Source organism: Trachypithecus francoisi, unplaced genomic scaffold (genome assembly GCF_009764315.1).
Source record: "Trachypithecus francoisi isolate TF-2019V2 unplaced genomic scaffold, Tfra_2.0 Lachesis_group11, whole genome shotgun sequence".
NCBI lineage: Eukaryota > Metazoa > Chordata > Mammalia > Primates > Cercopithecidae > Trachypithecus > Trachypithecus francoisi.
Window position 1 is genome coordinate 39,834,852 of NW_022681456.1, and position 11,688 is coordinate 39,846,539.

The 11,688-nt window shown below is 48.9% G+C and overlaps 1 protein-coding gene across 6 annotated transcripts; it reads right to left on the bottom strand.

Moving 5' to 3' along the window:
* Positions 1-4,748: 4,748 nt before the first annotated feature.
* SOCS2 (suppressor of cytokine signaling 2) lies at positions 4,749-11,093 on the bottom strand. Of its 6 annotated transcripts, none has more exons than XM_033221075.1 (3): positions 10,700-11,093; positions 7,880-8,231; positions 4,749-6,225 (listed from the first exon to the last, which is right to left on the bottom strand). In XM_033221075.1, exons 2-3 carry the CDS (start codon positions 8,016-8,018, stop codon positions 5,768-5,770), a joined length of 597 nt encoding a protein of 198 aa, XP_033076966.1. In that variant the 5' UTR covers positions 8,019-8,231; positions 10,700-11,093; the 3' UTR covers positions 4,749-5,767. The 6 variants fall into 6 exon arrangements, with proteins under 6 accessions (XP_033076966.1, XP_033076969.1, XP_033076964.1 ...); XM_033221078.1 differs by lacking the exon at positions 10,700-11,093 and adding an exon at positions 10,233-10,540; XM_033221073.1 differs by lacking the exon at positions 10,700-11,093 and adding an exon at positions 9,683-9,979.
* Between the last annotated feature and the right edge of the window lie 595 nt (positions 11,094-11,688).

The following is an 11,688-nucleotide window of genomic DNA, read 5'->3' on the forward strand; positions in this document are numbered from 1 at the left end:
ACAGAACGGAGAAGCAGCTGAGTTTTCTGTCAGTGGTTCTAGCAAAGGAGATAGAATGGGGAAGTTGAAACTATTGGCTACATGTGTTTATGGGCTTCTATTATTCCCCGTTCTCTCTGCCTCTTATTCCTATAGATAATTATGAGCAGATGCTCTAATCCAATATGTAAAATACAAAGACGCTTTCTGACCAAATACAGAATTGATGGCCACAACCTAGAAATAAAAATGAAGAGAAACAAGCTATGCTGGAAACCTAAGATGGGTCAAGTTCATCAAGATGGCATGGGGGATGTTAAAATGGGAAGTCAAACAACTTTCTCTGGGTAGAAATAACATGGCCTCTTTTTCTTTTCGTTTTCTTTTTTTTTTGAAACATAGTCTCACTCTGTTGCCCAGGCTGGAGAGCAGGGGCGAGATCGCCACTCACAGCAACCTCTGCATCCCAGGTTCAAGCAATTCTCCTGCCTCAGCCTCCCAAGTAGCTGGGACTATAGGTGCGCGCCACCACACCCGGCTAAATTTTTGTATTTTTAGTAGAGACGTGGTTTCTCCATGCTGGTCAGGCTGGCTTGAACTCCTCCGTCTACCTGGGCCTCCCAAAGTGCTGGGATTACAGGCATGAGCCACCACACCCGGCCAACATGGACTTTTTCTGAATGTTGACGATCACAGTGGCATTCTGGACCAAACACTAAACAGGAAAAAGGATACCAAACTAACAGAAGGGAAAAAAATGCTTAGCAAAAAAGAAAAAAACAAACAAACAAACAGAAATTTTTATCTTTAACACTGTAGGAAACTGGGGAGATGTAGGAAAATTTTATGAAGTTCTGTGATGGTTTAACTGGCGAAAAAGCCTCACTCCACCATGGCAAGGGGGCTCCTTGGGTGGCATTTATGCTGAGACAGGAGAAGAAGGCAGCTGGCGAGATTTCCTTTTCTCTCACTGGGACTCTGGCAAGCCTTTCTCTAAGAGAAGCAAAGCCATGTGAATAATACATCACAAAATGCACTCCTGATCTAAGGCAAGTCAGAATGCCTATAAGTTAAGGATGTGGGTCAAAGTGAGAGTTGTCTGTAAAAGCAGTTCATTTTATCTTTATAGATACATGTTTATTGAAGTAAGTCCTATTCTCTGTGGCACACTTAGCTGATCCAGCCTCCTTTGCTGACAAAGCTCAGGAAGGTATAGATAGGAATAGCCAGCTCTGCTCCATGACTTCAGACACTGGGGACTCCAGGACTTTTAGAGGCTACTCTAACAATGGTTGTTAACTTCATTACCTTAGTAATAAAGTCACCTGAACTCAAGCCATGCAGAGGAAAAGTTAGAAAAATCAAAAATATGTGAAGATGAGAATACAAGAACCATGCATATGAAAAAATGAAACGAAACTCTCACAGAATCATTCTTACATATAGACATAAAGCAGAAGCAAAGGAATGGAGGGCATTTTTATTCCGTGCAAATGAAGGTTCACTTAACACTGAAAAAGGAGCCTGCTATACTTAAACAATAAGTGGATTAAAAAAATGCCCATAAAAAAAGTGAGGCATCTGGGGCTGGCTACTTGCTTCATAACCTGAATGAAACCAAAGAGAGATACAAAGAGATTTAATCTTAAGGTAGTCCAAATCATTCAATTACCTAACTCAAGGAGAGTATAATTATCCTCTTTTACTGGAGTATCATGCGGCCAGAAGGTCTGTGTTAGATGAGTCAAGAGGGCAACTTTATGATAGGAAAGGGAGAAAGTAAGGCAGGAATTAACTATGCCCTTATGCCCATGAGCAGGCAAAAGCAAGAGTGGGTCCTGCTGGTAAGGAAGGGAGGGTGGGCAGTGGCCCGGGCATTGTGGCTGGGTGTGAGTCACATCTGGTGGAGGTGGAAATGAGATCATCAAACAGCATGGATGGGAGGTTTTGGATTTTAAAACAGCAAACAGATTAGAAATGTTAAGGAGTTAAAATTAACAAAAAACTAATGTGGATCAAGACATGAAACCCAGCAGAGGCAGATTTTTCAGAATCGGGTAGAGGAGGCCGAGAACTGGAATTATCCCACAGGGTATTCCACAGGCCTGGTTTCTGAATCCCAGCAGAACAAATATATGATGTTAAGAGAACTGTAGGGCTTGCAGGAGAGCAAAGAAGAGCCTCGGCAATCTTAACAAAGGGTAGGAGCGTGCAACTTTTACAAATAGCAATCCTAAGACTAAAATATCTGCGTTTGAATCCTGACTCTGTCATTGATTGGCTGGGTTGTGTGCATGTGTGTGTGTGTGTGTGCGTGCAAATCTCCCAGCCCCTCTGGATCCGAAAGTCTTCCATAAAATCCATAATATGTGATCTAAAAAGTAGTTTCAAGCTTTAAAATTCTAAGAAGTCAAAAAAACTGGAAAAGGAGAATACAGAAGACCTCTGAAGTAAATGAAAGGCATACAACAACATTGTTTTGCTCTAAAGGATAGGAAGGACCACTTAGAGAGAGACTTCAGCCCAGCTGTTAGACGTAACCACAGCCACTCAAACCCCACCTACCCTGTGCCTAAACTCACAACTGAGAAGGGCACGGCCTGGTCTCAGGACATTCCATCCCTTGGATTATTTGATGAGATGACGTCTCCGTCTCCTACCCTCCTAACAGGGTACAATTTTCTAAAAGCAGAGAAAATCCTCCCCGAGAAAATAAACACTCCCAAACAACTGTCCCATTCTGTTACCTATTTGGATTACATAATTATTATGAAGTCAAGACTTTCTTACTGACACACCAAAAAAGACCTCTCATCTCATAAGCTGAACTGCCTTTTTCTCCACTATCCAAAGTTCCGAAAAATCTCCAAGTCCTTAAAAAGCAATCACCACTGCTCACTGTAATGGTCATGAAAAACTGCACTGCCTCATCTCTGCCCAGAACAGAAACTGAGGTCAAAATATTTTCAGAGTCTGGGGATATATAAATCCTGTATACCATATTCTTCAACAACAACAGTAATAAATGTCCCCACAAAAGCCCTAAATTGCCATGCATTGGGAGAAAACACTGGATATTTTTCCAGGCTTTGCTGAGGAAAATTCAGACAAGTGTACTTTTAGTTCCACCATGTATAAAATGGGGCAACCAATAATTGGTAACTGGCATTGATCAGCCACTGAGTGAAATAGGAAGTGCCCTCCCCACCCACCTGCACAGCAGTCATTATGAGCTCCCCTTTCAGGTGTGTTCCAGGGGGAAAAAACCACTGGGCCAGGCTGACTAGAATCCCACAGAGCACAGTGCTAATTAAGGTCTCTATACTTTTCCAGTTGATCTGGTTGAAGCAGCAGTAAAAACACCAAGGGTTCCTTTTCAGCCTGCTCTAACTTGTTTGTCTGGATCAATGTAGACATTTTCGGCAGCAATTTGCTCTTCCCAATTCGTCTCCCGAAAAAAAAAAAAAAAAAAGAGCTAGGATATTTCTAGAATGCCTCTTGACTCACCAATCGGGAGGGGAACCTCCTATCATCATTGTACTTTGCTCCTTTTGTTCTTGGGAAAATTAGATAATACAAGTGCTGAGTAAGAACCTGGTTCACAATAAACTCAGTCAATAAATGATGTCAGTCATCGTAAAAAAATAAAATAAATAAAATAATTGCCTCCTGATGTTTATCAACTTACTTGCAATACAGAAGATTAAAATATAAGGCAATAGGTTTCATGGCACACTCCAGAGTTGTTTGTGCTGTCCTCCAGCCTTCTCATAATTAGTCACTTGCAAGCAGTAACTCAGAACTTTTTCCAATTTCACGGGTACTCATGCCCCACAACTGCCTCCCCGCTCCCAGTAACTGAGAAATAGTGTTCGAAACAGTGACAATAGAAATGCAAAAGACCTTTAAAGAAATTCCACAAAGCCCCTTGGCACTGATCACATAGAAGTTGTGCCAGAAAAATCAAACATCCAACACTAAACAGATGTCAGTGGGAGAAAAAGGGTGAATGAAGCAGATTCTGAGCATCCTAATGAAATGGCTATGGCCCCATCATATATCCGACCCTAAATGTCTAGCTTTTCTTGAAGTTTTAGGCCACAAATAAACTCTTGCTAAGGTACACCTAGCAATCTTTTGTATTTGGCTTTGCTGTTTGGATATACATAGTATGTTTCCTGCCAGGCACAAAACCATTTTCAACTTCTTCATGAAAATAAGGTAAGATAGGCAGTAAGCAGGTTTTATTATAATTTATAACTGAATTTTCTCATTCACACAGGGTCCACCTTTATGGTGACACACCACAGTATTGTAGCTATGCAGGAAAATTTTAAAGGCCATAAAATGAATAATGTCTGGACTCTAGAAAAAATGATACATTTATAACAGTTATGCAGACTAACATAGCAAAAAATAAGTGGCCATAAAACTTTGGATTTTTCTTTAATATTATGCCTACTCAACTTGTAAAAGACTGGCCATGTCATAATGTTTGTAGCTTCTAAACCATGTTTTTGGAAACACAGAGGACATCAGTGTTATGCCTATTCAAACTGTAAAAGACCAGGCCACTTGGCAATTCCTGTAGTTTCTAAACCATGCTTTCTAAATTGCAAAGGGGGCAGGTACAGCCCATAACTTTACAGAAGGGCAAGTAATGTTCTACCTCTTGTTGAATATTTGGCTTATTTCACTTGACATAAGTTTTTATGGCAATCCTCTATTACCATGAAAGTGTACGTTCTCTAGTACTCAATAAGTGCAACTTGTAGAAATCAGGTTTTTTTTATTTAATACATTCTAATCAAATAGTAACAGCAGTAAATAAACACTTTGAAAAACAGGCAGGTATCCCCCTGTATCTGGAAGAAAATTAAGTCAAAGTATTCTACACAGTAGAAGGGAGACAACGGTTTATGTCCATGGTTAGACAATTCAAGGACAACTTGGACATTTCTAAAGCCATTTCCAAAAAATCAATGGCAACAGGTTGGGACACAGCTATTTTAAAGGGTAAAATGCCTATACCTACATTGGTTTTTATTAACAGGGATTGAGTTGCACCTGTATAGCATGACATTCTTGTCTTTAGCCTTAAAGGAAAAGAGAAAGTCTTTTCCATTTGCACCAGTTTGAAATATTTCTGAAATAAGGCTCCCTTAAAATGGATTACTACAGTACTCATTCACATGAGAGTTCATACATGTAGTAAAAAGACAAATACAGGACTTCATGGTCACTTTTTTTTGGTTGATTTGGTTAATTGCATAAAATGGGAAACTCACACACATAATCTGTTTAACAAAACTCCTAGGTACATCAGAATGCAAAATATAAAATGCCCAAAAGAGACTCTGATCAGCAGGCATATCAAATTGCAGTGAGGCCTGTGTCAGCTTGGTTCCTCCCACTTCTTCAGTATTCCTATGAGGAGTTCTTTCTCTCCTACTGGAGCCTGGACCTTTGACATAATGGAAAGGAACCTAAGAAGGCAAGCCATTCTGATAAAATGTGCCTTCAGCCTTTACATGCGACATTTTATTTTTAATCTAAAAGGATCAACTGGTCTTGGTCAGCCTTAAGAAGGGAAGCATCACTCAGGTAAAAGTATGTGGAGGAACTTTAAACACCTAGCTACCTCTTCAAGCATTTAAATTAGATTAGCTTCAGCTGTTCTTAGAAAGTATTCCATATAGTTATCCAGAGCACTCAAGTTTTGGTTCTCTTTTACATAGCTGCATTCGGAGATACTCTATGTGAGACATATTTAAAAAAAGAGAAACATTTATACCTGGAATTTATATTCTTCCAAGTAATCTTTTAGTCTTGTTGGTAAAGGCAGTCCCCAGATGGCACCTGTACATTTGTTAATGGTGAGCCTACAGAGATGCTGCAGAGATGGTGCTGACGTGTAGAGCGGGTTGGTCAGATAAAGGTGAACGGTGCCGTTCCGGGGGGCTTCCGGCCCTGTCCGCTTATCCTTGCACATCTGAACATAGTAGTCGATCAGATGAACCACACTGTCAAATTGTTTAAGCTTGGATTTGACACATATGATAGAGTCCAATCTGAATTTTCCGTCTTGGTATTCGATTCGAAGATTAGTTGGTCCAGCTGACGTTTTAACAGATATTGTTAGTAGGTAGTCTGAATGCGAGCTATCTCTAATCAAGAAAGTTCCTTCTGGTGCCTCTTTTAATTTCTCTTTGGCTTCATTAACAGTCATACTTCCCCAGTACCATCCTGGGGTTTTTGTTCAAAAAGAAAAAGAAAAGAGGGTAAAACAGTTATTATAAGAATTTTTAGAACAGAGCAAGTAATTGGCAATAATTTCTTTAGCTCTAAAAAAAAAGGTGGTGTGTGAGTGAAAGTTTACCAGGGGCCACCACACATACTTTCAGTAGAAATTTAATACAAATTTGGGTACATTTTATGAACACAGTGAGCCAGTTTTCTTTCTTTTTTAAAAAATTAACTTTCTGAAGCTCTTCTTAAGATTTTCTTCAAATGAACCAAAAGAACATTTGCAGCATGACACACTGGCTGATGAAGCATGACACTTTGAGCGTTATTTAAGTAAAATAAAGATTTAAGTAAATTAGAAAAAAATCAGAAGTTAGAAATAAAAGCCATGCCCTTTAAAAAGTGGAAAACCCTACTCCTGTAATTGAACTACAGTAAAAACAGAAGCAACTTTTTTGGATGGTTGGTGTCCCCCCAACCACACACACACACAAAAAAGGCTGCAAAGCCTGCTATAAACAGCCTGCTACGTAGAAAGCACTGCTATGTACTTGTTGTAAAAGCACAGCTCTAGTACAATAGCTTCTGTTCGCTGCTTTATGACTACCTTACCAGTCACTAAGAAATGGGAAGTCCCCAGTGATAATTACTATTTCAGGTTTACAATCTTCCCTAAACTCTTTTGAACTGTGCCCTAATCCAAATCCAATCACAACCATCGGCCTCCCCTGCATTCTCGATTTCATCTGCCTGCACCATCTCCCCGGCCCACCCTGCTTTCTAAGGAGGCTCAAAGACCGTCCATATTTAAGAAGTCTGAACATTTGTGCTCCCCCCAACCCCACAATTACCAGGATACTTGCAATCTGCCGGTGCCTCCCCTGGAGGGAAAGCCCATGGCCCACACGTAAAGACCGGAATCGCAAGCGAGAGAACTTTTCCCTCTCCCACCCCTTGTTGCAACCAAAATTTTAACTATGCCACAACTGTAAGCTTTTAGGATACGGATTTGGAAAGCCAGAATGATTTGCCAGATACTTTACTTTTTTTTTTTCCTTTTTCAGATGCCTAGAGATAGCGTGCCGCGCAAATTGCCTGACTGTACTTGAAAGCGTCAGTCTCCTGGGCGCGCCGACCCTGGAAGCCGCGCTCGGCGGTGACTTCGCAGCCTACTCTCGACGCCCGGGCAGCCGCCCTCGCGGCAGTGTCAGTCCCTGAACTTGGCTGCCAGGATCCTGGGCTGCAGCCGCAGCTCCGCCCGGGAGCCAGATGCTGCTGGGCCTGCGGGGCCCGCGGCACCCACTTGCTGACTGCACCCCGCGCAAAGAGAGGCGCCCGACGCTTTCCCCGGCCGGGGTTCGAGCCGGAGCGCCCAACCCTGAGCAGCTGCGGAAAACAGTAAAGCTTCCAGCGTGCTAAGAAGCTACTTCCAAGAAGCCCTTCCCGCGCTCTGCCAGGCCTGAGTCTCTGGAGAACCACTTTCCTTACGCATTCCCAAGGACCCAGGACCCTGCGAGCGTGCACTCCGCGGTCCCTTGGAAGCAAGAGACGTATTTCCATCTTATTCTTTGATTCCCACCTCGGCCCCTCTTCCCAGCTGTGTCTTTGGGGAGGCGCCCCCTCCCGCACGCGTCGCGGCCGGTCGGCTCCCTACCTGTCTGACCCAGCTCCCGCAGGGCCTTCGCCAGACGCGCCGCCTCCGGGGATGGCTCCTCCGCCGACCCTGCGGTCCCCCACTGGCTCCGCGTCCCTTCTCCGCCATTCCCGGAGGGCTCGAGGCACCGCAGGGTCATGGGAGAAGGGTCACCGCGGCAAAGACAGGTGGCCGCCCGAGCTGGGGTCAGAGAAGGGATCGTGTCCTTCCTTGAAGTCAGTGCGAATCCCAAAACGAGTCCCTGCGGGGTGTCCGAAATGGTGGCAGAGAGGCAAAGGATGGGGCTTTTTCTCCCCACGTCCTGGAGGACGGATGACAAAGTCCCTCGCAGACGCGGTCACCCACTGATCGCCTACAAAGAGAAAGCGGGAGGTTGGGTCAGTCCAAACTGGACCCCTGCGGCTGGGGTGGGGGTGGGGAAATGGACGTGGAAAATCCCAGGGACTCCTCCGCCTCTACGTTCCTGCACCATTTAACCCCAAGCTTCCAGTTAGCGCCCTGGCCCAGCTCTAGAGAAAGAATAAAGAGAGCAGAGATCCAAGACACAAAGTTGGCTGAAGAGGTGGGGGGCGGAGGTCAGGATGAGGGTGAACAGGGTGTCTTCCCGCCCAGGGCCACTAGCTGAAATCAAAGACTGGAGACCTTGGAAGAGCAAATAGTCACCTGCAGATCCAGTGGGAATAGGCCCTTGTCAAGGACAAGTAGAAAAAAATTAAAAAGGAAAGAACAGGAGAGACTCCCCAAATTGGCATTCCGGTCTCACACCTGGGGCAGCCCGAGGCCCCCCAAGAAGAAGCACCCACACAAACTTGGTTCTCCACCCTAAAGCGCTGCGGGGCCCGGAGGCACCAACCCGGGGTGCGGTGGTGCGGCAGCTGCCGCATCCCCGCCCGGGAGGTTCCTCGCTCCCCTCCCCCCGCTTCCCCTCGGTGCCCGCTCTGGAGGGGTTGGGGGCGCTGCGGCGGTCGCTCCCGGACCAGGATGGCTGCGGTAGCTCTCGCCGCCGCGGGCGCTGTCGAGGAATCGGCCCCAGCGCGCAGCCCTCGCGGGGCTCCGAGCCGAGGCCGGGGCCGAGCGGGCGGTCGCGAGCGCTGCGGGAAGTGCAAACCTCCAGCGCCGCGCTCTTACCTCGACCTCGGCTGCCGCCGCCTCCGCACCAAGCAGCCTCCTCAGCGGACATGGGGCGGGGTGGGGGGGAGCGGGTGGGGCCCAGGAGAGGAGGGGCATCTACCCTTGTTTCCCCCGTTAACGTTTAATTTGGGAACGAGATGCCCGGGGATGCGACCAGCCCAGCGCTCGGAGGCGGCTGCCGGAGTTCCGTGCGCAGAGGGCACACAAAAGCCTCGAGGATCATTGCCTCGACCCCCTCCCCCACCGCGCGGCGACGCCCCCTCCGGGCTGGGACACCCCACCCTCGGACTGCTGCCGGGTTTCCCTCCGGCTGCGACCCTGGAGGTGGGGAAGGAGAGAGGGAGGGAGGAAGAAGCGAGGGCAGGAGGCAGGCCGGTGGGGAGGAGCGGGAGATCAGGTTATTAGGAGGATTATTCATTTGGATGGCAGTTTAGGTTAAATAAAAAAAAGAAACTCCAGACACTTCCCGACGCCGAGAAGGGGCCGGAGAAAGCAGGCAGCAACGCCAGGCCGCGGGGCAGAGCCGCGGCTCCGACTCTCTCTTCGCCGGTGCTCCGAGCGGCGGAAGCCCAGGCCGTCCGCCGCTCCCCGGCGCACGCGGCCGCGCCTCGCCGCCCTACCCTGCAACTCTCCTTGGGGCGGAGCCTTCGGGCTTCTCCCCGCTACCGGTACCTGCCGCGGGCGCCCGAGCTGCGGGCACGGGGGATCCTGAGGCTGTGCGCCCGGAGCCCCGGCGCGCACTGTCCGCGGGCCACGCGGTGAGGGCGGCTGCGGGCCAGAGTGCTCATGCTTCAGGGGAAACCCAAGGCCCGCCAGCCGCGGCGGCGGCGACGAGACTTGGCAAGAGTTAAACGTCGGTCCCAGGAGCAGCGAGTGTGCGCGACTTTCCAGCCCGACGCGCCTCCCTTGCTCCCCGCCTCCCTCTCAGTAAGCGCTCCGCACGCGCCCCGCCCGGCTGCTGCGGAGGCCGCTTTCCAGGAACTTTCCAGGAATCGGCCTCACGTGACCGCGGGCCCCGCTACCGCTTTAAAGAGGCTCGGTCGCAATACACAGGCTTCAGAGAAGACCGGGTGAGAGCGCTCGAGTGCAAGGCGGACGGTGTGCACGCCGGGGTCGGCCTGCCTCTGGCCCCACACCCGGGGGTGCTCGGGCGCAAGCTGGAGATGTCCCCCGCCACCGGCCACAGCCAACCCCGTTTCGGCTGCCGGAGCCTGCCCCCTACCCGGGCCAGCTGAGCGCCCGGGTTCAGGGAAGGATGGCGGGTCCTCGGCCCTGGGCCCGCCACGGGGGTGGGTTCCTCTAAACATCCCGGCGGCCCCCCTCGACGCGACCCTCCTGGCCGCACTTTTGCGGGGGGTGGGCGTGCAGGAGCGACTGTGGGTCCTCGGAAACGGGACTCTCCGGCTCTAAGACACATTGATGGCGTGGGGACGCTGTGCTCGGCCCGGTGCCCACGGCCGGGGACCGGAGGCGGTCCCCTTGAGCAGGTCCTGGAAGGCAGCGAGCGAGAGAGCAGCGCCTCCTTAAGCGGCGCCGGCCGTCCTTAGTCCCCTCCCCCTGGCGCTCCGGCTCCTTGTCACCAGCACCCACCCGACTCCTCCCTTCCTCCTCCCCTCTGCTCCAATGTCTCCAGCAGACCCGGCGGCCCGCCGCGCTCACCTGCGCGGGCTGCTAAGGGGGCGGCCTTACCTGCGGGCCCGGAAGGGGCTGGGTGACTGGCCTCGGTTCCCGCAGTCCAGCAGTCCGGGGAGTGCCTCTGCCATTCCCTGCAGGGCTGACGCCCCCGGGCCGGGAATTCGGAAGGATCCCGGCACCTCTACCTTACCTGGGATTCTCACCTCCAACCCCGTTGGAAGCCACCCCGCCTTAGTGGAAACTCATCTCCTTGTCTGCACACCCGCCCCCGAAATATGACCTACTTGAAATGTGACCTACTTTTTAAAAGAAACCCTTAACAATCACGGGAAAACCGGATCCAAAATTTCGATAAGCATTTTTCTTTGAAATACTATTCTATTGCATCACTGCTCAAAAGCTTGCAAGGTCAATGGCCACTTTTAGTTGAGGCCGTGGCTATGGGAAGTTGGGCGAGGAAGGGGGAGGGGTGGGACGGAGGCGCGTCTTGCAAACCTTGCCTGGTGCCCCCCCTGCCGGCTCTGTGAGGAAACGTGAACCAGCTCCCAACCTTGGGGTCTGGAGCCGGGGACCAATGGTTTTCTCAATAATTTTACTGCTTTTGAGTACATAACTCTATGCAGATGATAAGCAGATGAGTCGGGGAGGGGGCCATTTCCCAGCTAGCACAGAGCTTTGTTGACGCTGGAGCCTTGTGCCCGTAATCATGTTTCGTTTTTTAGAAAGAGCCTTTTATAGTTTGGGCGGAGCTAAATGAACCCTAGTTAAAATCCTCTACAAAGTAGTTGAATAATTTTGCACAAGGCACTTACCCTCTTTGGACCTCTGGCCCTTTTTATAACATGAAGGGCTAGATTCGGGTTCTGGGTGAAGGAGAGGGATAAAGGAACAAATCAGATTCCATGTGAAGCCTGTGTACAGTCTGAGGCCCCAAGCCTTTAAGAACCACTATGTCTACTAGGGTTAACTGCCCTCTAAATTATCCTAATATGGCTTCTTCTTCCTTGATTGAAAATCCTAGAGGAAGGGTGTACCCACACTTT

Excerpts from the sequence above, each read along its gene's own strand:
- SOCS2 (XM_033221075.1), bottom strand. The coding sequence starts at position 8,018 with ATGACCCTGCGGTGCCTCGAGCCCTCCGGGAATGGCGGAGAAGGGACG. Across the intron at positions 6,226-7,879 it reads GCGGGAGCTGGGTCAGACAG|GATGGTACTGGGGAAGTATG; the intron begins GTAGGGAGCCGA and ends CAAAAACCCCAG.